The sequence below is a fragment of the Myxocyprinus asiaticus genome, chromosome 5 (assembly GCF_019703515.2).
Source record: "Myxocyprinus asiaticus isolate MX2 ecotype Aquarium Trade chromosome 5, UBuf_Myxa_2, whole genome shotgun sequence".
NCBI lineage: Eukaryota > Metazoa > Chordata > Actinopteri > Cypriniformes > Catostomidae > Myxocyprinus > Myxocyprinus asiaticus.
The window spans coordinates 56294211-56320180 of record NC_059348.1 but is presented as its reverse complement, the minus strand read 5'-3'; the positions used below and the strand labels follow the sequence as shown (position 1 = coordinate 56320180).

Sequence of the window (25970 nt, the reverse complement as noted above, 5' to 3'; positions counted from 1 at the left end):
AAACTCCGGCTGCCGTCAGGATGAGATGGAACGCGTTTGCTGGAGGATGATGAGCGCTTATAACGCGTCCCTCACACGGACAGCATGAATTACTGATAGGTGAGTGAATCCCGCGCGCGCCGTCGTGTGATGTTTGGCGACATATCTGTTGCCTGCGATTGAACAATACATTTTTTATTTTTTATTTTTTATTTCAAATGCATTAATTCCAATGAACACGAAACACCCCATGTCCGTAGCGCGTGCACCGTGTCTGACTCATCTCAAATCAAAACATTGCGTCTGGAGATGCGCTATTGCAGACGCGTATGATCAAACGCGTGTGATGATGTAATAGACGCAAATGTAACTATTTTCCGCGGTGATGGAAACATGCGTTTCGCGCATCTCTGGTTCTGCTCGCGTCGCGTCAGTGAACGCGTTTCTCGATGGACTGCGATGGCGCAAGTCGTTTTTAAACTCCTCGCGAGGAGCGTCGACGCGACGCGAGTCCATATGAGCTCATGTCGACACACTCCTGTAAGCACTGAGTGATTTGATCAAAACGGAAATAATGACGTAAAGCCGAATATTACTCGCGGTTTAGCAGCTGCTCTCTGGATTAAACCCTGAATGAGCAACAAAAGACTCTAGTGTAGTTTAATAGGACTAGTGCAGATTCAGGGGGTTGAGGAACACAATTCCACCTCAAACTGTCTTATGTAACGTGCAAAATACATTCACATGTAAAGACCTCATAAATCCTGCTTTGATGATTGGAATGCATGAGTTATTGATGGAGGTATTTGAGTTATTCTTGTTCTTTCAGGTCTCATGTTGTGTGTTTGTCAGTATATTAAAAGGTTATAGTGATAGATTAATAGGCTTTATTGACCAGACTGATTAATCAGCTGATATTTGAATAAGTAAAGCTGATTGGCATTCACATTATTCTCAATGGCAGCTGGGGTTGGCACATGACCCCCTGGAAGTAAGTGACCTGCATACTGCCATCTTTACTCATGGGCACTCGATTTGGGATACATTTTCTGAGCCTGCTGTAAATATTCTGTGACCGATGGTCACTTTAGTAGAAAGTAGAAATAGAAGGAATGATACTTTAAAAAACGTAACAGTGTCGTTACCTCATCTATAAGCACTGGCTAACTGGACCATCCTAACCAGCCCAAACCTTTAAACCCCTGATTCATGTCAGTTCCAAAAAAATCCAGATTTTGAGGAATTATGAGTGAATATTGTGTCATTTTAAATGTAACAATTAAGTAATATAAGTGTCATTTTAAATGTAACAATTTTTGTGTGTGGGTCATTGACATAAAAGGTTTTACAAGGTGATACAAATGAGATTGTTATTTTTTTTTTTTTAAATGTCATGTGGTGTAACAATCAAGTAAAAGGTATTAAAATACTTCCCTTGCACCTTGAATACATCAGCGTAAAGTATCTTTGTATATATGTATTTACAAATATCATGAATTTTATAAGGGGTTACTCCATTTGACCTGAACAAAACAGACCGGCTTTTTCAAAATATCTGATGTTTAATGATATGATAATTATTATTATTTATTTTTGTAAACTTCACACACAGTTATGAGGGTTCAACAGGGTCCTCTCTGTTTTTATGTTTGTTTGTTTTTTGTCACATGGCATAAAATTGGCTACCAACAGGTTGGTGACACCACATTTGGTGGACAAAAGTTTTTCAAATATTATTCATATTTTAACAAAAAATTGTTTCACTGCTTGTTTAAGAAATAATAATAAAATATTGTTCTGCACTATGCAAACATTTCTTTTTTTTTAATCATTTCAGCTGTTAATGAGATGTAGTTTTGGTTACACCACATGACTTTTTTACTTTAAAGAAATAGAAAGGAAAGAAAAAATATTTCCCTAAAAAAAAAATATCAAAATTACTTTGAACTCAGAAATAAAAAAAAAAAAATGCTTTAAAAAAATTTAAAATATATATATATTTTTTTTTAGATTTACACATTTAAATTTTATAACACAATTTCATCAAATTGATTTGAGTAATCTTTAATAATAATAATAAAAAAAATATTTTGAGTTTTATTAATTTAATTTGTTAATTCAAATGACATTTTATGGAATTTTCATGTTATGAAATTGAAATGAGTATATCTTAAAAACAGTCTCATTGTTGAGGCGTATTCAAGTAATTGTTGGGTTAGGACGGTCCAGTTAGCCAGTGCTTATAGATGAGGTAATGACATCATTACATTTCCAGAAAGCATCTTTCTCCACTGATGGCCATTCAAAGGTAGCTATTTCCAAGCAACATATACACTGTAAATCATTATATTTTAGGAGATGTTTTATCAGTGACTTATTTATTGAGGGTATGTAATGTAGTTTTGAATAATTTAATAGATCTGGACCAAAAACAAGCATCACATCATTTCCCAGTGTATCATATTTTGCTATCATTAAGTTGTATTGTGTATCTGTCAGCATTATATTGGGCACCAGCTCTGTAAATATCACATCAGCCAGTGAAAGCTCTAGTTGTCACCGCCTGCAGATGTGCAGTGGCCGTAGATTCTGTGTGTCCCACTTTTCTGCAGCTAATACAGTAATACACCTGATGACATCAGCGCACATCTCATGGTGTCCTGCAGGAATGTGTGTGTGTGTGTGTGTGTGTGTGTGTGTAGATGCTTCCTCATGAATACACAATGATGTGGAGCTGCTCTATTTCCCCACATCACACATACACAGGAAACATTGGCGTGCTGTTTAATTGCATTTGTGTGTGTGAGCAGAGAGCTGCAGTGTTTTAAAGTGCTTTAATGAATTCTGTCAATGAATCGGCTGTTTGTGTATTCAGCTGGACGGGTTTTATAGCTTAGAGTTCACAGGCGGTCAGTGGAGGTGTGTGCACACGCGTGTGTGTCTGACTAACACCAGTCCTGGTTTTCAACTGGTTTTTCTTCTGGACACAGATTTGATATCTTTCTCTGCATTACTGCTAAATTAGAACAACATCATATATATAAAAACTAAACAAAACGCTGCAATCCATTTGATTGACCTACGACAGAGTGAATGGATTGTATTTTCGAGTTGCTGGATTAGTTTTGTCACTACAATGCAGATGATAAAACTGGACATAGAAATATTTTCCAACATGATTATGTACCAAAGAATATAAACTATGCATGAAATAAAGACTGTTTAATCTTCTAAATCTGACAATTATACAGTTCTGAAGAATGCAGTTTTACCGTTCATAAACTTTCACCCTGGAGAAATTCAGACTGCTGCAAAATCTGTCAAATCACAACAATACGGAGGCCGTGAACTGCAAAACAAATCAACAAAACTAAAAACATAACAACAAATGCAAAAACAAAATAACAAGTCAGAAAAAACTTCTGAAAACATCTTAAACTACTTCAAAGAGTTCTCATGAAAAAATCCTCCACGTGCAGCAATGACAGCTTTGCAGATTCTTGTTATTCTAGCGGTCAGTTTGTCCAGATACTCAGGTGACATTTCACCCCACACTTCCTGTAGCACTTGCCATAGATGTGACTGTCTTGTTGGGCACTTCTCACGCACCTTACAGTCTAGCTGATCCCACAAAAGCTCAATGGGGTTAAGATCCATAACACTCTTTTCCAATGATCTGTTGACCAATGTCCGTGTTTCTTTGCCCACTCGAACCTTTTCTTTTTGTTTTTCTGTTTCAAAAGTGGCTTTTTCTTTGCAATTCTTCCCATAAGGCCTGCACCCCTGAGTCTTCTCTTTACTGTTGTACATGAAACTGGTGTTGAGCGGGTAGAATTCAATGAAGCTGTCAGCTGAGGACATGTGAGGCGTCTATTTCTCAAACTAGAGACTCTGATGTACTTATCCTCTTGTTTAGTTGTACATCTGGTCTTCCACATCTCTTTCTGTCCTTGTTAGAGTCAGTTGTCCTTTGTCTTTGAAGACTGTAGTGTACACCTTTGTATGAAATCTTTTCAAGCATTGTATAGCCTTCATTCCTCAAAACAATGATTGACTGATGAGTTTCTACAGAAAGCTGTTTCTTTTTTGCCATTTTTGACCTAATATTGACCTTCAGACATGCCAGTCTATTGCATACTGTGGCAACTCAAAAACAAACACAAAGACAATGTTAAGCTTCATTTAATGAACCAAATATCTTTCAGCAGTGTTTGATATAATGGCAAGTGATTTTCTAGCACCAAATGAGCAATTTAGTATGATTACTCAAGGATAAGGTGTTGGAGTGATGGCTGCTGTCTAGATTTGATCAAAAATGACTTTTTTCAAATAGTGATGGTGCTGTTTTTTACATCAGTAATGTCCTGACTATACTTTGTGATCAGCTGAATGCCACTTTGGTGAATTAAAGTACCAATTTTCTTACGAGACAGCAAAATCTGTACATTATTCAGAAATTTTGTCTGCAAGTGTAAGTGGATGTGTGTTTGCACACAAAAAGTCTTCAGACGTGCACACACACACACAGACACACACACTCACAAACACACACACACACACACACACACACACACACACACACACACACTACACACACACACTACACACACACTACACACACACAGACACACACACACACTCACACACATGTTGGTGCAGCTATCATTATGAGGACTCTCCATAGACATAATGATTTTTATACTGTACAAACTATAGATTCTATCCCCTAACCCTAACCCTACCCCTAAACCTAACCCTCACACACACACACACACACACACACACACACACACACACACACACACTACACACACACATACTCTCACACACACACACACACACACACACACACATGTTGGTGCAGCTATCATTATGAGGACTCTCCACAGACATAATGATTTTTATACTCTATGAACTATAGATTCTTTCCCCTAACCCTAACCCTACCCCTAAACCTAACCCTCACACACACACACACACACTCACACACACACACACACACACACTCACACACATGTTGGTGCAGCTATCATTATGAGGACTCTCCATAGACATAATGATTTTTATACTGTATGAACTATAGATTCTTTCCCCTAACCCTAACCCTACCCCTAAACCTAACCCTCACACACACACACACACACACACTCACACACACACACACACACACACACACACACACACACATGTTGGTGTAGTTATCATTATGAGGACTCTCCATAGACATAATGATTTTTATACTGTACAAACTATAGATTCTATCCCCTAACCCTAACCCTACCCCTAAACACACACACACACACACACACACACACACACACACACACACACACACACACACATGTTGGTGCAGCTATCATTATGAGGACTCTCCATAGACATAATGATTTTTATACTGTACAAACTATAGATTCTATCCCCTAACCCTAACCCTACCCCTAAACCTAACCCTCACAAAAAACTTTCTGCATTTTTACATTTTCAATAAAACATCGTTTAGTATGTTTTTTAAGTGATTTGAATTATGGGGACACTAGAAATGTCCTCATAAACCACATTTATAGCATAATACCCTTGTAATGACCAGTTTATAACCTAAAAAAAAAGTCCTCGTAAACCACTTAAACCTGCCCACACACACACACTCACACTCACACACACACACACACACACACACACAATGTGTGCTGAACACCCTTTTGTGCAACGTCTTTCCATATACACTCATTGAGGAATATTTCAAGATCTACTTATCGTATTATGTTGTGTTTGGGCTCGTTTGAATCGGGATAGTCTGCTGTAAGTTATGATGTGTCATTGTCTATGTTATATGTATGTTTCAGGAAGTAATAAGGAAAAAGGTGACAAAAAGACACTCCTGTTTATTATATTTATGTGTGTCAGTGGGAATTTCATACACTAAAACTCACTGCAGTTTGACCTCTGAGTGAAACAAATTTGCTCATTGCATTCTACTAATTGAGACCTTTCCAATGATATATAACACATGGATATCTCATCTTTTTGATGGTTTTACCAACTCAAATGTGCAAATGATGAGAACGAAACAGTTCTTATTTGTCAGGAAATTAAAAAGCATTATTTAAGAGTTGGTAGGATCAGCTATTTGCATTGTAAAGTCCAGATTCTAAGCTTTAAAGTGACACCTATTTTGTTCAGATCAAGCAAGTGGTTATAATGTATTATGTATTATGTATTATTATTATTATTATTATTATTATTCTGCATGGAGTGCCCCCCACTGGCCCGGTATAAGCTCAGTTCAATTAATCCTTCTATCAATAAAAATCAATTACATCGTAATTACAAAAAAAAAAAAAAAAAGTTGATAAAAGTTCTAATGCAATATCTTGTGATAGTATTTGCAATATGAGACACAACACAACACAAGGGTTAAAAATAAGTGCCAAAGGCTCACTGACAGACGCGTAGTGGTTTCTCATTCACTAAATCAGTTACGGGATACTTCAGAACACCGAGAGTAAAAAGAGCGAGTGAAATAAAGTTTGTTTTAGGTCCGATATTCACCTACAGTGAAGACGGTGCTGACGAGACTGCCTAAAATGTCACATCCACCATACACCATCAGTAATCTACAGTAAGTGTTCATGTCATGAAAAGTGTTTATTACACGATGAAAACACACACAGTAACTTCAAAAACTTAAAATGTTTACACAGGTGACGCCTGTTCTAATCTGTGTATGTGATGTATATTGTGATGATTGAATGTTAGAGATTCACGAGTCAGTGTGACAGGGGTCCTGATGATTAAAGAGCTGTCTCTCTCACTGCCTGTGTCATATTGTGTTCTTTTCTTTCAGGCGTCACACACACTCTGGATGTTAAATCATGAGTGATGAGTCTCCTGTACAGACCCGCCTCACCACTGTGAGTACAACACACCACAAACTCACCAACACAGATTTAGTGTCATATATAGTGTCACGTTCATATATTCTTGAGCATGATGAAGGTAAACAGTCTGGAGACTCCAGCAATATGGAATGAATGAAGTTAGTAATGAATGGATCAATAAGTCACATTAGTGAGGTAAGCAGCTGTTTATATTGCCTACTTTTGCATAATGATTGACAGAATTAGATAAATTAGCTCCTCCCAGTGCAATTTTCTGAAACGTAGAATGGCAGGTGAAGCATCATTGATATTCATCAAGAAAGCCATACCTGATTGGGTGAATCAGTAATAACCATCACAAGAGTGCTACCTGATTGGTCGGATAAACCCAAGCTTAAACCTAATTAAACCTAACCAATAAGTTAGGCTTTACTCATACATATGAATGAGTCTTCCTCTGCCATCCCACGTTTTGGTAATCTGCTTCCTGAACCTTCATCTAGGAAGTCCATTTCCGCTGGAACTCGAGGTCGGAGATGGTTGCCAAGCAATTTCACAACTTGCCACATCAATATATAATTCAACTGGCTCACAACATAGCTCATCCAGTTTTATTTATAATGTATTAAAGCTGAAGTGTTGAACAGAGATGCAAAAATAAACATTGTTTTCAAACAGCTTTCCGAAAACACCCTCAGTCTGACAGATAGCCCCGCCCCCAACTCACGCCATTGGTCGAGTCAATGTTGTTGTATTGGGCTGGACGGGTCGCTCAAAACCAACAGGGATTTTTAAAGCACCACAGAGACACAGTGTTCACCGTAATCTAATTTTTATAGATGTGTGTCCATTAAGTTCCAAATAAAAATAAAAAATTATGTGTAAACTATTTAATTTACTGGATTATCCAAAAATAGACATTAGCACATGGTTATTTCATATATAAATTTGTTTTGCATGTGTAATGTGTGTGAAAGGGGGAAGTTGCCTCCGCGTCTGAGACCATCAATCCGCGCATCTTATCACGTGACTCGTTGTGCATGACACCGCGGAGACTCACAGCATGTGGAGGCTCATGCTACTCCCCACGATCCACACACAACTTACCACACGCCCCATTGAGAGCGAGAACCACTAATCATGACCACGAGGAGGTTACCCCATGTGACTCTACCCTCCCTAGCAACCGGGCCAATTTGGTTGCTTAGAAGACCTGGCTGGAGTCACTCAGCACGCCCTGGAATATTTTGTGTTGTACACATTAATGTAAAATAAATAAAGATTACAATATGATGAATATGTATGTAGAAGCAATATATTTTTTTATGTTACGGTTGTTGAGCCAATGAATCGGGATTTTCTCCCCCAGTGAAGTCTTGTTGATATTTGATTCAAGTCCCTCCTTTAATGTAAGTGTGAGGGACTTTAAGGGTAATCTTAAGTCTGATCTCATAGAACACTAATAGCACAGGTGTGTTGTTGCCGTGGGGAGACTGTTGCCTAGTGACGGTCCCGTTGTGATTCCTGCTGTTGTGCATCTGTGTGTCTCTGTTTACTGTGGACTTCTTCACACTGCACGAATCTGTTGACCTGGAGATTATTGTGAGCGCTCCAGTTTTCACATTCTAGTACGTCCCAATATATCTGACCATCATATAAAACAAGAGCAACTGAAGTCATGTGATTCGCAACAGACAAAGCATTGACAAAACATTCAACTAGTAGACTAGTTGACACGACCCCTAGCGTATCCATAAAAAAGAAGCCTTTTTTAGCCTATTTTTAAAGATTTTTTTAAAGACTAAATTAATAAAACTTAAAAAAAAAAAAATTTTTTATTTTATTTTGTTAAAGACTACTCAATTCAATTCTGTTATGAAACTGAAATGCGTAAATATGAAAATATTTTAAGTGTGCATGTTTGTAGTCTACTGCACTAAATGGTTTGCAGAGAGTATTCACACAAACACATTTAAAGTAAGGAAGAAAGTGATATTTTCCAAACCCTACACTGCAAAAAATCATTTTATGAATTAGTATTTTTGTTTTGTTTTCCAGTACAAACATCTAAACATTCTTGAAAACAATATATATTTACTAACAAGCAAAATGGCATTAGACATTTTGTCGTTTAAGAGAAATCTCACAAACATTTTAGTGGGGGTTAATTGTTGATTCTGTATATATATGTTTTGTTTCTCTGTGTTCAATATGTAAATCAATAAAAAATTGTTAATCAGAAGAATTTAGATATTTTTTATTGGAAAACATGAAAATAAAATACTCACCAAGAAAATGTTTTTTTTTTTTTTTTTTTTGCAGTGTAAGAAACATTTAAAAAATCACATCATTTATATAATAAATATAATTTGATATAATAAAATAATAGTGATATAGTTTTATAATTATATGAAATATAAGAAATTTTTTTTTTGAAGTGTAACCCTCACACAAACATTTTAGTATCAGTAGATTTAAAGCAAATCATGATTTGGACGATTTATGAGCCATTTATACTTCCACCGCTGAAAATGTCCTCAGTCGGTTGTCATCATGTCTCATATACAGTATATTAGTGAGGACATTTTCAAAAAAATCAAGTCCCCTCCAGTATACACAAATCTATACATACACACACAGACACACACTCACACACACAGAGACACACAGTCACACACAGACACACACATACAGTGACACACACACAGAGAGAGACACACTCACACACACAGAGACACACAGTCACACACACACACACACACACACACACACACATACAGTGACACACACACAGAGAGACACACACAGAGACACACAGTCACACACACACACACACACACACACACACACAGAGAGACACACACAGAGACACACACTCACTCACACACATACACACACACATTCACACACACACACAGACACACACTCACAGAGACACACACAGAGAGACACACACTCACACACATACACACACACACACACAGAGAGAGACACACACAGACACACACTCACACACACACAGACACACACAAACACACACACACAGAGACACACACAGACACACACACACACACAGACACACACACACACAGACACACACACACACAGAGAGACACACACTCACACACACACACACACACACAGAGAGAGACACACACAGACACACACAAACACACACACACAGAGACACACACAGACACACACACACACACAGACACACACACACACACAGACACACACACACACACACAGACACACACAGACACACACACACACACACACAGACACACACAGACACACACACACAGACACACACACACACACACACACACACACACACACACACAGACACACACGTAATGCAGCATTGAGTGCAATAGATCAGTTTTGGCTCTCTGGCTCAAACATCCTCTGCATGCAAGCTTTTATTCAGCTCTAATTTTAGCACTGTGTCCTAGTTTCCAGATGCAGAAATTGAATTAAACATCTCAACACACTTTTGATTATGAAGAAGACACCGTGTTTTTACCGTCAGTGCTCATCAATCAAAGCTAATCGTATTATCCTATAGCTCTTAAAACTCTATCAGACAGCTGAATACTGTTTTCTTCCTCAAGACTTCTGCATCTTGTTACAGTGCTCTCTTTGAGCAAACAGTTAAAGGAGTTTTACTGTTAGGAACTTATGATGCAGAATGCAATAAAAAAAGGTAGTAAGATGGACTACCAACTGTTGACTACTGACACACAGTGTTACTAATGCACACACCTGTGTGTGTGTGTGTGTGTGTGTGCGTGTGTAGGACGTGCCATTGGCGTCTGGCGCGCAGGACAACTACGTGCTTCTGCTGGTGTTGTTGTGTGTGTTTGCTGGCGGGATGCTGATCGTTCTGTCCATCCTGCTCATCTTCTGTCACCGCTGCTGTCGAGGAGGACGCCGATACTCCAGGTGACATTAAACTAGCCCTACAGATTACATTAAAAACAAGATTTACAGGGTCACTGATTTGAGATTAAAATGTTAGACAGATGAAAACATCAACACATGTGTGATTAGAGTAATGATGAGAGTAATGAGTGTGTGAACTCTTGTGCTGTGTGTGTGTGTTTGTGTGTGTAGCACCTGCCACTTTGCAGATCCTTCTCAAGAATCACAACGTTAGTTTATTTCCAACAAGATCCCGGATCATTTCAGTCTGATCTGAACAGTTTCAGCACTGATTGTTTTATAAATCTGTTTCAATGTAATGCATCTTTACAAACACGCTGTTATTGAAGGATGAGGCAGTTAAAAACTATATTGAACCTGACAGCTAAACTGCAGCTCACGAGTTAAAGGTTAGCCAAGTATAACAGAGCTTATTTACAGGATATAAGAAGCCTTAGATGTACAGTTAATATTTTGAATAGAAACAACGGATTCCTTATGAGCAATTCACACTTGGAGAGAACATTCGCACATCGATAAGCCAAGCTTTTCTTATGGTGTGTCGATGAAATGCCCTGACCAATGAAATTAGAGCTGTGGATCATGTGTCAGGATCCCCCCTGGAATCTACGCCCCTGAGGGACCCACAAAACATAAGCACAAATACTACAACTTACACTGAGGAATTAAATGTCACCGAATTGTGGGTATGACCCACATACAAGCCTACAGTATAAAAGATTTAAACAAACTCATGGTAAACAGATGGCCAAACGCTGTTCAGAGTCGATGGGTTTAACGAATCAACAAGGGTGCCACCATCTGAAGCAAAGTCTCGAATTCATCAACAGACATTCTGAAGTATTGATGAAAACGATCATGGCACAACTTCAACTCTTGTATCAGTCTGTGGAACTCCTCATGTTCCTCTCTTCTCCCGAGAACCAAGTGAACCCAGTATCTTCAAAATAACAATAAACTCATCTTCACTGCTGCTTGAGAAGAAATCCATCTTCTTTTTTCAGCTTGCTACAGAACTCATTTTTCTTGCAATACTCTCGTACTGTGATTTCATGGTTGTTTTGCAAACTTTTAAAGTAGTTCTGTCATAGGCGGAGAGCGGACCAGCTCACCTACTGTACCGGAGTAAAATTGCTTATCGATTAGTGCCATCTATTGTAAAGGTTTGAATGTGCTGACGGCGAACATTTGCATTGCTTTCTATGTGAAAGGGACATTCGTCGGCGGTTTGCTTCGCATAATTGCATTGCCTCAAGTGTGAAAAGGCCTTTATGCTGCATTTGTAAGGGTTCTCTGTGTGCACCTGTGAATTAAACACCTGTACAGCATCAAGGACAGTCACTGCAGCCATAACAAACACAATGCAGCTGTAATATGAAGGTCTGTACCGTCGCAGGACTGTGAAACGGCTTGTCATTTGATGTAAACCAGACAGCAGCTTTAACCTTGAGATTCTGGCAGATCTTTTCTCTTGTTTATGCTCAAAATAAGAGAAAGAAACTGCCACTGCAACAAGACAAAAATGCACTTACATTTAAGAAGCCTTCTCAGTTTTGCTTCTCAAGTAAATGTATCTAAAACAAGATGAAATATTGATTAAGCGCAGCATCGAACACAATTGACTCTACATGTTTACAAACACTAAACAGATCAACACAGACACCAAAAACTCAGCATGTTGCTTTGATGTTTCAGAGCGAGTGATGATCTGGAGAAAACCAACACCACATACGTAGAGGAGATTCAGACAACACAAGGTGCTACAAACACTCAACATCGTCCACAAACAAGATGAACATTCAGCATTGTTGACGTTGTTTTCACGGCCCTGTTCCTTCAACAGATGTGACCATCAGACTGGAGAGCGGCGAGTCGCTGTCCACGTCCAGTTGTCATGGCGATACAGACACAGAGCATTTCCTGTCTGCCGCGTGCACAGGGCGACGGGTGTCGTTCAACGAGAGCGCCGTCTATGAGCAGAGCGCCAAAGACCAAGAGAAAGGTCGTAGGTCAGAGACACTGACAGATGGGTCAAGGGTCAGGGGGTCAAACTCCCAAACCACATCTGATGTGTCTGTATTCACACGCTGAAAAACATGATCATGAATGTGTGCGGGTGTTTTAGATCAGATAGACAGAAAGACAGATGGACATACTGACAGACAGATAGACAGTTAGGTAGAAAGACAGACAAAGACACAAATAGAGAGACAAACAGACAGATAGATAGACAGACAGACAGACCGACAGACACAGACAGACAGATAGATACAGACAGACAGAAAAACCAACAGACAGATAGACAGATAGACAGACAGAGACCAACCGAAAGACACAGAAAAACACAGACAGATAGAGACACAGACAGACACATATAGATACAGACAGATAGACAGACAGACAGACTGAAAGACACAGACATATAGACAGACACAGAAAGACAGACAAACAGATAGATAGACAGAAAAACTGACAGACAGACAGAGACCAACCGAAAGACACAGACAGACACACATAGACACAGACATTTAGATAGATAGACACAGACAGACAGACAGATAGATAGATAGACAGACAGACAGACAGACAGACAAACCGAGAGACAGATAGATAGACAGAGAGACCAACCGAAAGACACAGACAGACAAACCGAAAGACACAGACAGACAGATAGACAAACAGATAGATGGACAGATAGAAAGACAGATAAATAGAAAGACAGACAGCCAGCCAGCCAGCCAACAAACAGATAGATAGACAGACAGACAGACAAATTCAGATAGATAGACAGACAGACAGACAAATTCAGATAGATAGACAGACACATGTACTGACAGATAGATAGACGGACAGACTGATCGAAAGACACAGACATATAGACACAGACAGATAGACTGACAGACAGACAGATAGATACAGACAGACAGAAAAACCAACAGACAGATAGACAGACAGACAGACAGAGACCAACCGAAAGACACAGACAGACACAGACATATAGATAGACACAGACAGACAGACAGATAGATAGACAGACAGACAAACCGAGAGACAGATAGATAGACAGAGAGGCCAACCGAAAGACACAGACAGACAGACAGACAGATAGACAAACAGATAGATGGACAGACAGAAAGACAGATAGATAGATAGAAAGACAGACAGCCAGCCAGCCGACAGACAGATAGATAGACAGACAGACAGACAAATTCAGATAGATAGATAGACAGACAGACTGACCGAAAGACACAGACATATGGACACAGACAGACAGACAGACAGACAGACAGAGAGACAGATAGATAGACTGGCAGACAGACAGACTGACCGAAAGACACAGACAGATAAATAGACAGACAGACAGATGTACTGACAGACAGACAGAGAGACAGATAGACAGACTGGCAGATAGACACAGATAGATAGACAGAAAAACCCACAGACAGAGAGACACAGACAGACGCATATAGATACAGACAGATAGATAGACAGACAGACTGACCGAAAGACACAGATAGACACAGACAGATAGATATAAAGATAGATAGACAGACACATATAGATACAGACAGACAGACAGACAGATCTGACCCACGTAAACTCGGCTAGTCGAAGAGCCTTGACTGGTTAACATTAATTGTGGGTGTGGTTTGGATGTAACATTATTTATTTATTTATTCGACAAACTAAAACAATGTTGTGCATAGTATACACAGACTTCGGCTTTAGTGTGTAATGTTTACAGTTCTGTGTGTCAGGTACACCCTCACAGAGGGCGACTTTCATCACCTGAAGAAAGCTCGTCTGACTCACCTGCACATACAGACTCCTGCACTGAACATCCTCACCATCATGGAGTGTGACTCACCTGAGAACAGCGTCAGTGTCTCTGAACAGCCCTCACACACACCTGCCCTCGCTATATTTCAGGTAATCACTGAATCGCTTCTAAACGTCAGTGGTAAACTGGATATAAGTTGAAAGTTTGAGTGCCACATTGTAATGGCTTGCGTTTTGTGTTTAGCCCAGCGAGGGCCCCTCTCCAGAGCTGCCTGTCTCGTGGAACAGTCAAAGTCCCGTCTGCGCTCTGCCTGGAGATTCGCTCAACTCCACCCTGAACGCCAGCGTTATTAACGGCAACACCGAATACGCCACAAAGCCACCACGATCGCAAACCGTGAGTTATATTCTGAACTGTCAGAACTAGTGGACAGTTCTTCACAGCTCAGATAACTAACAGATAAACCAGTGACTTTTAATGGAGGCATTACAACAGAGGATGTTACATAGTAACAATGTGCTGTTGTGAATCATAAACGACATGAGTGAATCTCATGAAACCAGTCAAGAACATGTCCAGCTCATATTTCACTCCCAAAACAAAAACACAAGAAATGATATTAGGCATAAAGAAAACTAAACTTAAATAGTCCGTGTTTGTTGCATTCATTCGCTTTTTGTTTCAAGGTTGTAAAAAGTAAATATGAGCTATGCTTTGAATGCTGGTTTTTAATTGAAAAATAAATAGAATAAAAAAAAACATTAAAAAACAACAAAGCAAAATTTATATTTTGCATCGTGACATTTTCATGACAATAAAACACATTTTCCCCCGAATTCTCATTACTGTAATGTGAAAGGCTTCATTTTCTTCGTACAAAATGTCATTTCTAATTTTGTTTTTGATGAAGGATTAAAATGTGACGTCAGCCACATGACCTGTGACCTCAGCGCCACTAGAGCGACTCTTTGCCTGTGTTACTCACACTTGTGTATCATGTTTATTCTGTTTCAGGTGGAGTTGATAAGCAGCAGTGTGCAGATGGAGAAGGATTCTGGTTCCGGTCCGGTCTCGGGGGCGATTCGCTCCGGTCCAGCTCTGACTCACGGCACCATGTTTCATTTCCTATCTAAACTTCGGCGTCATGCCAGTCTGGAGGGCGCTGCGCCGTTCTTTACCGTCAAGAAGTGGAAGTTTGACACCATTCAGAGAGCAGCAAGCCTTGACATAAAAGGTGAGGACGACCTGAAGAATGGAACTTATTGTATTTATAACAGTTCCATTGATGACCTCTTGAAATTATGTTGTATGCTCGTAATTTTTCATGTGTCAGTTTTAACCAAATTCAATTGTGTATGAATCAGCGTAAAACAAATTGTTCACACTGCAGTTACATTTGGTGTCACTCCATTTTCGAGTGTTTAACCTTGTTAAACACGTTGGCCAAATACATTTGTAAACACCAAACGAGTTAAACTGTTGGCATCCATGTTTCTTGTTAACAGTCATGAGACGGCGAAATGTTGCTATGGTGATCACTATGTCGACCATCATGTTTGAGAGTGACTCCTGTATTCTGCACACACACAGAACGGTTTAGGATTCACGCCTAAATGATTTAAATGTGGTTTGATTCACTCCACGTGTATTTTTAAATGTGGTTTTCACTCCCAGAACTTTGCAGTGTGTATGTGGTCACAGAGCGGCAACATTGTCAATTATCTTAGAAATCACTTCCTGTAAACACAGCTGCGCAGTCTTCTTAAAAGATGTTTTACACCTGGAGAGCACATTTAGCCCTGAATGGGAATCAATACTGAATCAATACCGGTGAATAATTAAGTCCAGTTCTGACTGACTGACAGATACACCAGGACAAAAGCCGTTTCCTGATAAACAAATAACCAAATTATTCTTCACCTGATGTGAAAAGTCAGTCAGTATGACATGTTAATTTCCTGCTAATCAGCTATAGATCATCATTATTGCTGCAGATGGCAGCTATGCAGACTCATACATCTTCTCATACTTCATACATGTTTTTCTTCTCATCTCTTTAGCTCTGTTCCAAAACCTGGTGTGCTGCCTACCTAGACTGGATTTTAACAGCGTCATAAGCGTGGTGGCGATGTAAATATTGTTCCAAAAAGTAGTCAGCCATATTACAATATTCTATATTTTTTTCCAAATTAGCTGCAAACTATACATCACTAAATGTGTAATACTCCAGCTTTGATATTTTGCCACTGTTTTATGATAGAAATGTTACGCCATTACGAACGTTTATTACAAAAGTGTGCACATTTCAAGAAAAATTGATGGGTTCTTATTTAAAATGTCTTTAGAAAGAAATTTTATTCATGTCCCTTTTCAATCTAGTTGCTTTGGTTAAATGCATTTCAGTGGTTCGTAACAGCTCACCAGTGAACTTTCAGGAAAACTCTAATGCCGGCTGCAAAACATCTTCTTACTGTCACTGGTCCACGTCATCATCGGAAGGTGTGACCTGGAGCTCCACCTACTTTAAGGCCGACAGCTAATTCCCATTCAGTCAGTTAAGATCAGTCAACGTGGGGGCCTGGGTATCTCAGCGAGTATTGACGCTGGCTACCACCCCTGGAGTCGTGAGTTTGAATCCAGGGCGTGCCAAGTGACTCCAGCCAGGTCTCCTAAGCAACCAAATTGGCCCGGTTGCTAGGGAGGGTAGAGTCACATGGGATAAGCTCCTTGTGGTCGCTATTATGTGATTCTCGCTCTCGGTGGGGTGCGTGGTGAGTTGTGCGTGCATGCCGTGGAGAATAGCGTGAAGCCTCCACACGCACTCCGTCTCCGCGGTAATGTGCTTAACAAGCCACGTGATAAGATGCGCGGATCGACAGTCTCAGAAGCTCTGAGATTCGTCCTCCGCCTCCCGGATTGAGGCGAGTTGCTACGCCACCACGAGGACTTAGAGCGCTTTGGGAATTGGGCATTCCAAATTGGGGAGGAAAAAAAGATCAGTCAACGTGAACACACCGGCGTGCAATTGTTAGCGAAATGATGCAAATTTACCTACTTCTGTGTGATCATTTGCGTAGACATTTTCCAAGAATATGTTGTGATTTTTTTAATTAGTCTACAAAAGGAATCAAATCTTCGCATATACTATTAAGTGCCCATTCACTAATGTCCCATCTGCATCTGAAAACCATTCACACATCTGCCCAAAGTAAGATATGCCTATAGTCATCATTCTTTTGTCTGTATTCAACCCATTAACCCTCTTTTATACACCAGAACAACAGAAGCCTCAAGTGTAAAGCTCTTATTGGGGGAATGTGTCTCTTGCTATCTGGCATCCCTAAACATTTCTAAATCTATGCAGCTCTTGGGAATATTCAGTTCTGATTGGTTAATCACCGTTATTTAAAGATGGTTATTTATAATTCATAGAGAAATAAAATACTTTATTTGCATGTTGATTTAAAGGTTATGGTAAGGGGCGATGGCGGTTTTACAAGGGGGATGTTTTGTGCCATTTCTTTCAACTAGGGGGATGGCATCCCTTCGCATCCCCCTCAACTGGATAACCCTACGGCAGACTGTGGGGCAGCTCAGTAGATTTAGGCAAACTGATGATACTTTATTGTCCACAACCATGGGAATTTGGCTTTGGCTTCTCCGAAAAGTAGACAGAGATATCTAACAGAGAGCCACATAAAACTTTAAGAGGTTGAATAAATAAATCATCTTATATCACAAAATTCACAAAGTCTCAAATAAAATCATGTAAGAGAATCACAAGTCTGTTATTTAAGAGCTGAAATAGAAAGAAATAGTTAAAGAGAGCAATTTTGGTAACAGTCTTTGATTTTTGTTACGCAATGAAGACCATTGTAAATATTCTTTTATTTGTAAGTGAAATGATTTTCTTGTATTGTCTTAGGATCTCCACGGAGACGTGCGTTTCAGAGGCAGAGAGCGGCCAGCGAGACTCTCGAGCAAGACGAGGAAAATTTCCAAGGTGGAGTCGGTGACTTCCTGCTGCGCAAACCCCCTATTCAGCCACAGACGGAAACCCTCAGACGGCTCTCCGCGAGCTCTCTGGACACCAGCGCAGGGCTTCCAGCTCCCCTCAGCAGGTGTGGTCACATCAGAATCCCCTCTGTTTGCCATGATCCTGTTACAATATCCTAGAAACACTGAAAAATGTAATGTAACTGACTGCTAGACTGGAATTGAGTGATGTTTTGGTGATGGACATTGCAGGAAAATGATTAAAGGAATAGCTCACCTGAAAGTCTACTGCAATGATGTTTCCTGTTCGTCTCTATGTACCTCTGCAGGTTAGAGGTCCAGGCCGCAATGGAGCTCAATTATCATGTAGAGGGCATGACGACAGACGCGGCACTAATGCTTCCCTCATCACGCCAACCTCTGGAGATGGACATCGCTGCTGAAGAGGATGGACAGGAAATTATGGCAGAAGCATCAGGAGGAGATACTGAAGAATTTGGACTAGCTTGCCGTCAGGAGAGTTTGGAGCAGCCGAGCCTGTATCGTGACATCTGGAGCCTGAGAGCATCCCTGGAGCAGTACGCCTCTTCTGACCTGAGCAGCAACGACAGAGACTCCACTCGCAGCGATGCCGACAGCGTCTGCTCAGTAGGTGCCTCAAGAATGGGTGTCCCCTGCAACCAATCGCAAGACATTGATGATGAGATGGACGGGGATGTCGAGTTGCCGTACAACGATGAGGTGAGGGACGCAGGTCTGAGGAGAAATGGAAGAGACAGCGTGGAATCTGAACGAGGCAGCGATGGAGAGATGGGCAACCGGAAGCTGTTGCAGATGGACAGCGGTTATGCGTCGATCGAAGCGCCGTGCAAGGCTCCGGAGGAAGTTCGACTCTTTGGAAGTGCTTCTATGAAGACTGCTTCAGAACGGCGACGCTTTTTCACAAATGCTGGGCGGAAAGGGACGGTTTGCGAGAGTTTTGAGGCGCGGCTATTCAAGGAAGAACTAGAAGACGAGGTTCCAGAAAGCAGCGTAACTGTGGAGGCAGAGAATCCTATTAGTGTCACTCCAGAACTCGCCCCCGAAACCAAATCCAGGCCGCGCTTCCAGCGTCGTGACTACAGCATCGATGAGAAGACTGATGCGCTGTTCAACGAATTCTTGCGCCATGATCCTCAGTTTGACCAGCAGGGGTCACCCTCATTGCGACACCGCCATCGCTCACGTATCCATCTTCGGAAGCAGTGGCAGCGCACCAAGCAGTACAGTGACCCCGGTGCTGCACGATATTCGCCATCCCTAGAGCGACAGCGCTGCTACCCGCTACGCAGAGGCGACAGTGAAAACTACCCCTTGGACACGCGCTACCATAGCACCCTGCCTCGCATTGCTAGCGCCGCGGACGAAGAGGCCAGTGAGGGTGCAGCTGGTACTGAATCTACTTTGTCAGACAAGCCAGAAGAGCTCGAGGGTGCTGGTCAAGCCTCAGAAACTGGAAGCTCTGGTCCAGACCTGGAGGAGAACATCAACAACAGCAGCAACAACACAAGCTGTCAATTCTCTTCATCTCATCTGCAGGACAACAGTGCCAGGGATTGTGGGATACCCAAGAACGTTAAGACAGATTCACACAAACATTTGCCGATGGACCATGGTGAGACCACTTTTAGCACTCATTTGCAATCAAATACAAACACACTCATGCATGGAAACATCCATCATACTGACACAGATGAAGTGGACTACACACATAACGCCGTTACTGACATCAGTCCATCAGACAAACTGGCGTCCACTCTGGACAATTGGATCTACTCCAGTCTGAGGACTCAAAGAGGAAGTCAAGAGTGTGCAGTGACTGTAAGCCGCACCTCACCTGAACAAGAATAACAGCTTGTTCAGAATGGTTTGGCCATGTTTGAAATGTTAGAGCCACTAGGTTTGTGTCTAAATGGTAACCCTCATCTTGTGAAATTCATATGCAACATTCATACGTGTTTATTTGGATTCCTGAGGCAACCCTACCCCTAACACTGTCTCTTCCCGAGACACAAGCGCCGCGTTGTGTCAGAACATCAGTTGATGAATGTCCCATTTCTATTTACTCCGACCACATTGTTTTCCCTATTCATCTGAAATAAAATGGTTTTATTTACAAATCATATGTGCGGGGGGCCTGGGTATCTCAGCGAGTATTGACGCTGACTATCACACCTGGAGTCGCGAGTTCGAATCCAGGGCGTGCTGAGTGACTCCAGCCAGGTCTCCTAAGCAACCAAATTGGCCCGGTTGCTAGGGAGGGTAGAGTTACATGGGGTAACCTCCTCGTGGTCGCTATAATGTGATTCTCGCTCTCGGTGGGGCGTGTGGTGAGTTGTGTGTGGATCGTGGAGAGTAGTGTGAAGCCTCCATGCGCTACATCTCCATGGTAACGCGCTCAACAAGTCACGTGATATGTATTTGTTGCAATACTATAATTGTGTAAAAAAAAAAATTCACAATATTCTACAATAAACCATGCAAAGTAAATTTTTATACCAATACATTTCTGTTTCAACAATTTTCTTTTCATTTGCCTGTGGCTAATCTCAAGCCTTAAGCTCACATCTGATTGGTCCGTTCTTTGTGAACAGTCTGACATGACGTGCGGCTTGGACATTTCCAGTGTAAACAGACTCAAGCCATTGCAGTGTGTCGTGTCATCGGTTGCATTGTAGACATGGTGTAACCGGTTTCACAGGATGATGTTTACCATTTAGACATCACACATGACCTACCGTGAAAATTTGAACATTTCATTTTTAAAAGGGGACTATATAAACTTCTTCAGGTGATATGAGGTCATGCATAAAATTCACCGCTGTTTGGTGCTTTGGGGAAGATCACGCTGAAGCTGAGACTAAAGAAAAGTCTGTCAGCACTGAATATTCTCTGATATCAGCATGATTTATTTTGAGCTTTTGTGTTATCTGCAACAAATGATGATGGAAATGGTGATATTTGATTCAGTTTGAGCCGTTCGCTTTACTGTAGTTTATTCAGACAGAATAAAGGCTGTGAGCACTTACTGTGGGCTTGTAAATGTTCTTCTATAGCTTCAGAAAAAAACACTTGCCTCCTACCCATCATCACCAATACATATATATCCCAAAATGCATTGCTCCTCATCTCATTCTCATACTGAAGCAGTTCATCTCTGACAATTAAGAACCAGTTAACACCAAGAACCCTCTTTATTAAAATGTGTTTTCGGTATGTTGTTGGTAACATGATGTGCTCTGAATGTGTACAACCTCAATATCTGAATCTGCTTATCATACATTATAAATGTATTATGCCCCCACTTTGCATATTGCATATTTATTTCTTTGATTTATCTTATCTAATTGTTCTTTAGAAAGTGTAATCATTTATTGCATTGTTTTGAGACAGGACACAATGTGTCTCCAGAACGGTAAGTGTTCATGAGTTGGTTTAGTTTTTATAGATTCTGTGATTCCAATCATTAATCAGATAGCACATTACTTCAGTTTTGCTGATTTAATCAGCAACTGGGTCAATAACGTGAATTTTTTTTTTTTTTTTTTGTCCAGACCAATAAGTTATTTAAAAAAAATACATCCAGTTAAAAAAATGCAGTTCACACAAAACAGTGACTTGAATACACCTCTAATATGATGAAGCTGTTTTCAGTTCGGAGTCATTTTGATAATTTTTCTGGGACGTAAATCAAAAATTAAAAAAGTGGTGTAACCATCTAGAGAAAGAGAAAAAAAAATTCATTTAAAGCTGAAATTGTAAAAAAAAAAAAAAAAAAAAAAAAAAAAAAAAAAAAATCTATAGATATCTATATCTCTTGCAAAAAATGAAAAAATAAAATAAGCCATAAAACAATGGTTTTAAAATATGATTAATATTTGAAAAACTTTGGTGTGGTGTAACTTCTTGACAATTGTGACAAAAAAATATGATATTTGTAAAAATAGATTTTTACTTTTAAAAATGTGTTTGAAAACTTTTTTGAAATGAATGACTAAGTGTAGACACTCGTGTATTCAAGGTGCAAGGGAAAGTATTTTAATACCTTTTACTTGATGGTTACACCACATGACATTTAAGTAATCAAATAAATTTTGTCAAAAATGTTATAAATGTTTTCCAAAAATGTATGAAACCAACATGGACACAAAGACTAAAGTCTCGCTGCTGAATCTACAGTACAGCGCACTAAGTGTAGTCTGATTCCTGAGTAACTGAGGCAACATCCACACCAATTGGGGGGCACTGCCCCTGATACCAGCCCTTGGCGATGGGGGGGGCACTGTCGCTGATAACAGCCCTTGGCGATGGGGGGGCACTGCCACTGATACCCGCCCTTGGCGATGGGGACGGCACTGCCCCTGATTAACAGCCCTTGGCGATGGGGACGGCACTGCCCCTGATAACAGCCCTTGCCGATGGTGACGGCACTGCCCCGATACCCACCCTTGGCGATGGGGACGGCACTGCCCCGATAACAGCCCTGGGCGATGGGGGGCACTGCCCCTGATAACAGCCCTTGGCGATGGTGACGGCACTGCCCCCGATGGGGAGGGCACTGCCCCCGACACCCGCCCTCGGCGATGGGGAGGACACTGCCCCCGACACCCGCCCTCGGCGATGGGGAGGACACTGCCCCCGACACCCGCCCTCGGCGATGGGGAGGACACTGCCCCCGACACCCGCCCTCGGCGATGGGGAGGGCACTGCCCCCGATACCCGCCCTCGGCGATGGGGAGGGCACTGCCCCCGATACCCGCCCTCGGCGATGGGGAGGGCACTGCCCCCGATACCCGCCCTCGGCGATGGGGACGGCACTGCCCCCGATACCCGCTCTCGGCGATGGGACGGCACTGCCCCCGATACCCGCCCTCGGCGATGGTGACTGCACTGCCCCTGATACCCGCCCTCGGCGATGGGGATGGCACTGCCCCGATACCCACCCTTGGCGATGGTGACTGCACTGCCCCCGATAACAGCCCTCGGCGATGGGGACGGCACTGCCCCCGATAACAGCCCTCGGCGATGGGGACGGCACTGCCCCGATACCCGCCCTTGGCGATGGGGACGGCACTGCCCCTGATAACAGCCCTTGCCGATGGTGACAGCACTGCCCCGATACCCGCCCTCGGCGATGGTGAGGGCACTGCCCCCGATAACAGCCCTCGGCGATGGTGAGGGCACTGCCCTCGATAACAGCCCTCGGCGATGGTGAGGGCACTGCCCCCGATACCCGCCCTCGGCGATGGGGAGGGCACTGCCCCCGATACCCGCCCTCGGCGATGGGGACGGCACTGCCCCCGATACCCGCCCTCGGCGATGGGGACGGCACTGCCCCCGATAACAGCCCTTGGCGATGGGGGGCACTGCCCCTGATACCCACCCTTGGCAATGGGTGGGCACCCAGGCAGTTCAGAACAAAAGCATTCAGATGAAGCCATTTGGGGCTCAATATAAAAATATAGGATGCTGTAGAACGAAGAACTGTTCTTTTAAATGTACGACAGCTTTTTTCAGTTTTGACGTCGATGCAACATCAGCCCTCATGCACATAAAGCTGTCAGCTAGAGATCAATCGACAGTCCCATTTTCTGTTTTCAGCTTCTTCTTTCATCACTATATTGATTAATCAGGCAGAATATGACAGCCATGCGCGCTAGGGTTATGTCTCTGAGTTGCTGAGACACAAATCGAAGTTTGCACTGCCTGAAATAAATCTCATGAAAGCATGTGAGAATCGCAGACACTCGAATATCAATTCAATTGAAGGCCTGTGGAACTGACCCGTTTATTTCCGCTTGTTAAATACAATATGTCACAATGAGGAGGTATAAAAGGGCTGTTGCCATAGAAGGTCGAGCACCAGATACAAACGGCCACAATTCTGCTGAATTTGCACAATGTCACTTTTTCCTTTCACAGCAACTTTACGAATCCTTTAAAAGGGCACTCCAAAGACTCCAGTCCCTCCTTTTCTTTAAATGTGTGTTCCAGTGAGACACTTACAATGGAAGTCAATGGGGTCAATTTTTGGAGGGTTTAAAGACAAAAATGTGAAGCTTATAATTTTAAAAAAGCACTTGGTCTATACTTTTGAAACAGTGAGTATTTTAATGTTTACAGATTGACCCCATTGACTTCCATTGTAAGTGTCTCTCTGGAACACCTGAAATATTCCTCAATTTAAATCAACAAATTATGCCATAATATGCATAACTACTATAAAAGAATATAAAGAACTATAACAGGTGTTACAAATAAAAATGATTAATTATGGGGGAATTTCTTGCCCCCACATTTTTAATTACAGGGTTATTTTTGCCCCAAGCCCATTGAAGTTTCTGACCCTGGAATAAATTCATATAAATGTCACAATGAGCTGTGCTGCGTATTAAAGGAACACTGGATTATTTAAAGAGCAGAAGATCTCAGAGCTGCAAAACGCTCTTGAATATGAAGATGCTGAAGTGCTGCAGTAACAGTGTGATCAGATGCGGCCGGTGAGACACCTGCAGCACGAGCAGCATACGGAGAACAACATCAAAGACTCTGTGTTTCTGCCCGCTGGTGACTAACACATGCGCACGTCATCGATGAGTCAACGCACTCGAGTCTTGCATCCTCAAACATGTATACTATAACATGTAACAACAGATACTGATGATGTGTTGAAGGAATAACTCACCACACATGTACATCGAGGTCTGTTCCTCACACAAAGCCTAAAGCCCGTACACACATACAGCGACTTCCAGCGACTTAATCCCATTTATTTTTAATGACAGCGACCTCCGGCGACTAGATGTGAGCGTGTTGAGCGACACGACAAAGCTGAGAAAAGTTTAACTTTATGCAAATGGAGAGCGACTTTCGGGAGCGACAACCAGTTGAGTACAGGCAAATCAAACATGTAAAACACTCTCCCCTGCAGAACGAACATTTTTACTGACAAGAAAACAAATTCCTTGTCACTGGTGCGCAGTCATTTTGGAACAGGAAGGGGCCATCCCCAAACTGTTCCCACAAAGCTGGGAGCATGGAATTGTCCAAAATCTCTTGGTATGCTGAAGCATTCAGAGTTCCTTTCACTGGAACTAAGGGGCCAAGCTCAGCTCCTGAAAAACAACCCCACACCATAATCCCCCCTCCACCAAACTTCACAGTTGGCACAATGCAGTCAGACAAGTACCGTTCTCCTGGCAACCGCCAAACCCAGACTCGTCCATCAGATTGCCAGATGGAGAAGCGTGATTCGTCACTCCAGAGAACGCGTCTCCACTGCTCTAGAGTCCAGTGGCGGCGTGCTTTACACCACTGCATCCGACGCTTTGCATTGCACTTGGTGATGT

The 25970-nt window shown here is 41.7% G+C and overlaps 1 protein-coding gene across 2 annotated transcripts; it reads left to right on the top strand.

The window, feature by feature from the left end:
• The first annotated feature begins 10 nt into the window (after window positions 1-10).
• On the top strand, window positions 11-22357 carry LOC127441327 (voltage-dependent calcium channel beta subunit-associated regulatory protein-like). Of its 2 annotated transcripts, none has more exons than XM_051698612.1 (10): window positions 11-99; window positions 6824-6890; window positions 10660-10805; window positions 12501-12562; window positions 12649-12814; window positions 14564-14735; window positions 14830-14982; window positions 15601-15820; window positions 18512-18707; window positions 18912-22357. In XM_051698612.1, exons 2-10 carry the CDS (start codon window positions 6852-6854, stop codon window positions 20470-20472), a joined length of 2715 nt encoding a protein of 904 aa, XP_051554572.1. In that variant the 5' UTR covers window positions 11-99; window positions 6824-6851; the 3' UTR covers window positions 20473-22357. The 2 variants fall into 2 exon arrangements, with proteins under 2 accessions (XP_051554572.1, XP_051554573.1); XM_051698613.1 differs by lacking the exon at window positions 11-99 and adding an exon at window positions 6290-6598.
• The last annotated feature ends 3613 nt before the right edge of the window (window positions 22358-25970 follow it).

Coding starts and splice junctions, on each gene's coding strand:
- LOC127441327 (XM_051698612.1), top strand. CDS start 6,852: ATGAGTGATGAGTCTCCTGTACAGACCCGCCTCACCACT. Junction 6,891..10,659: donor TACAGACCCGCCTCACCACT/GTGAGTACAACA, acceptor GTGCGTGTGTAG/GACGTGCCATTGGCGTCTGG. Junction 12,815..14,563: donor GACCAAGAGAAAGGTCGTAG/GTCAGAGACACT, acceptor TCTGTGTGTCAG/GTACACCCTCACAGAGGGCG.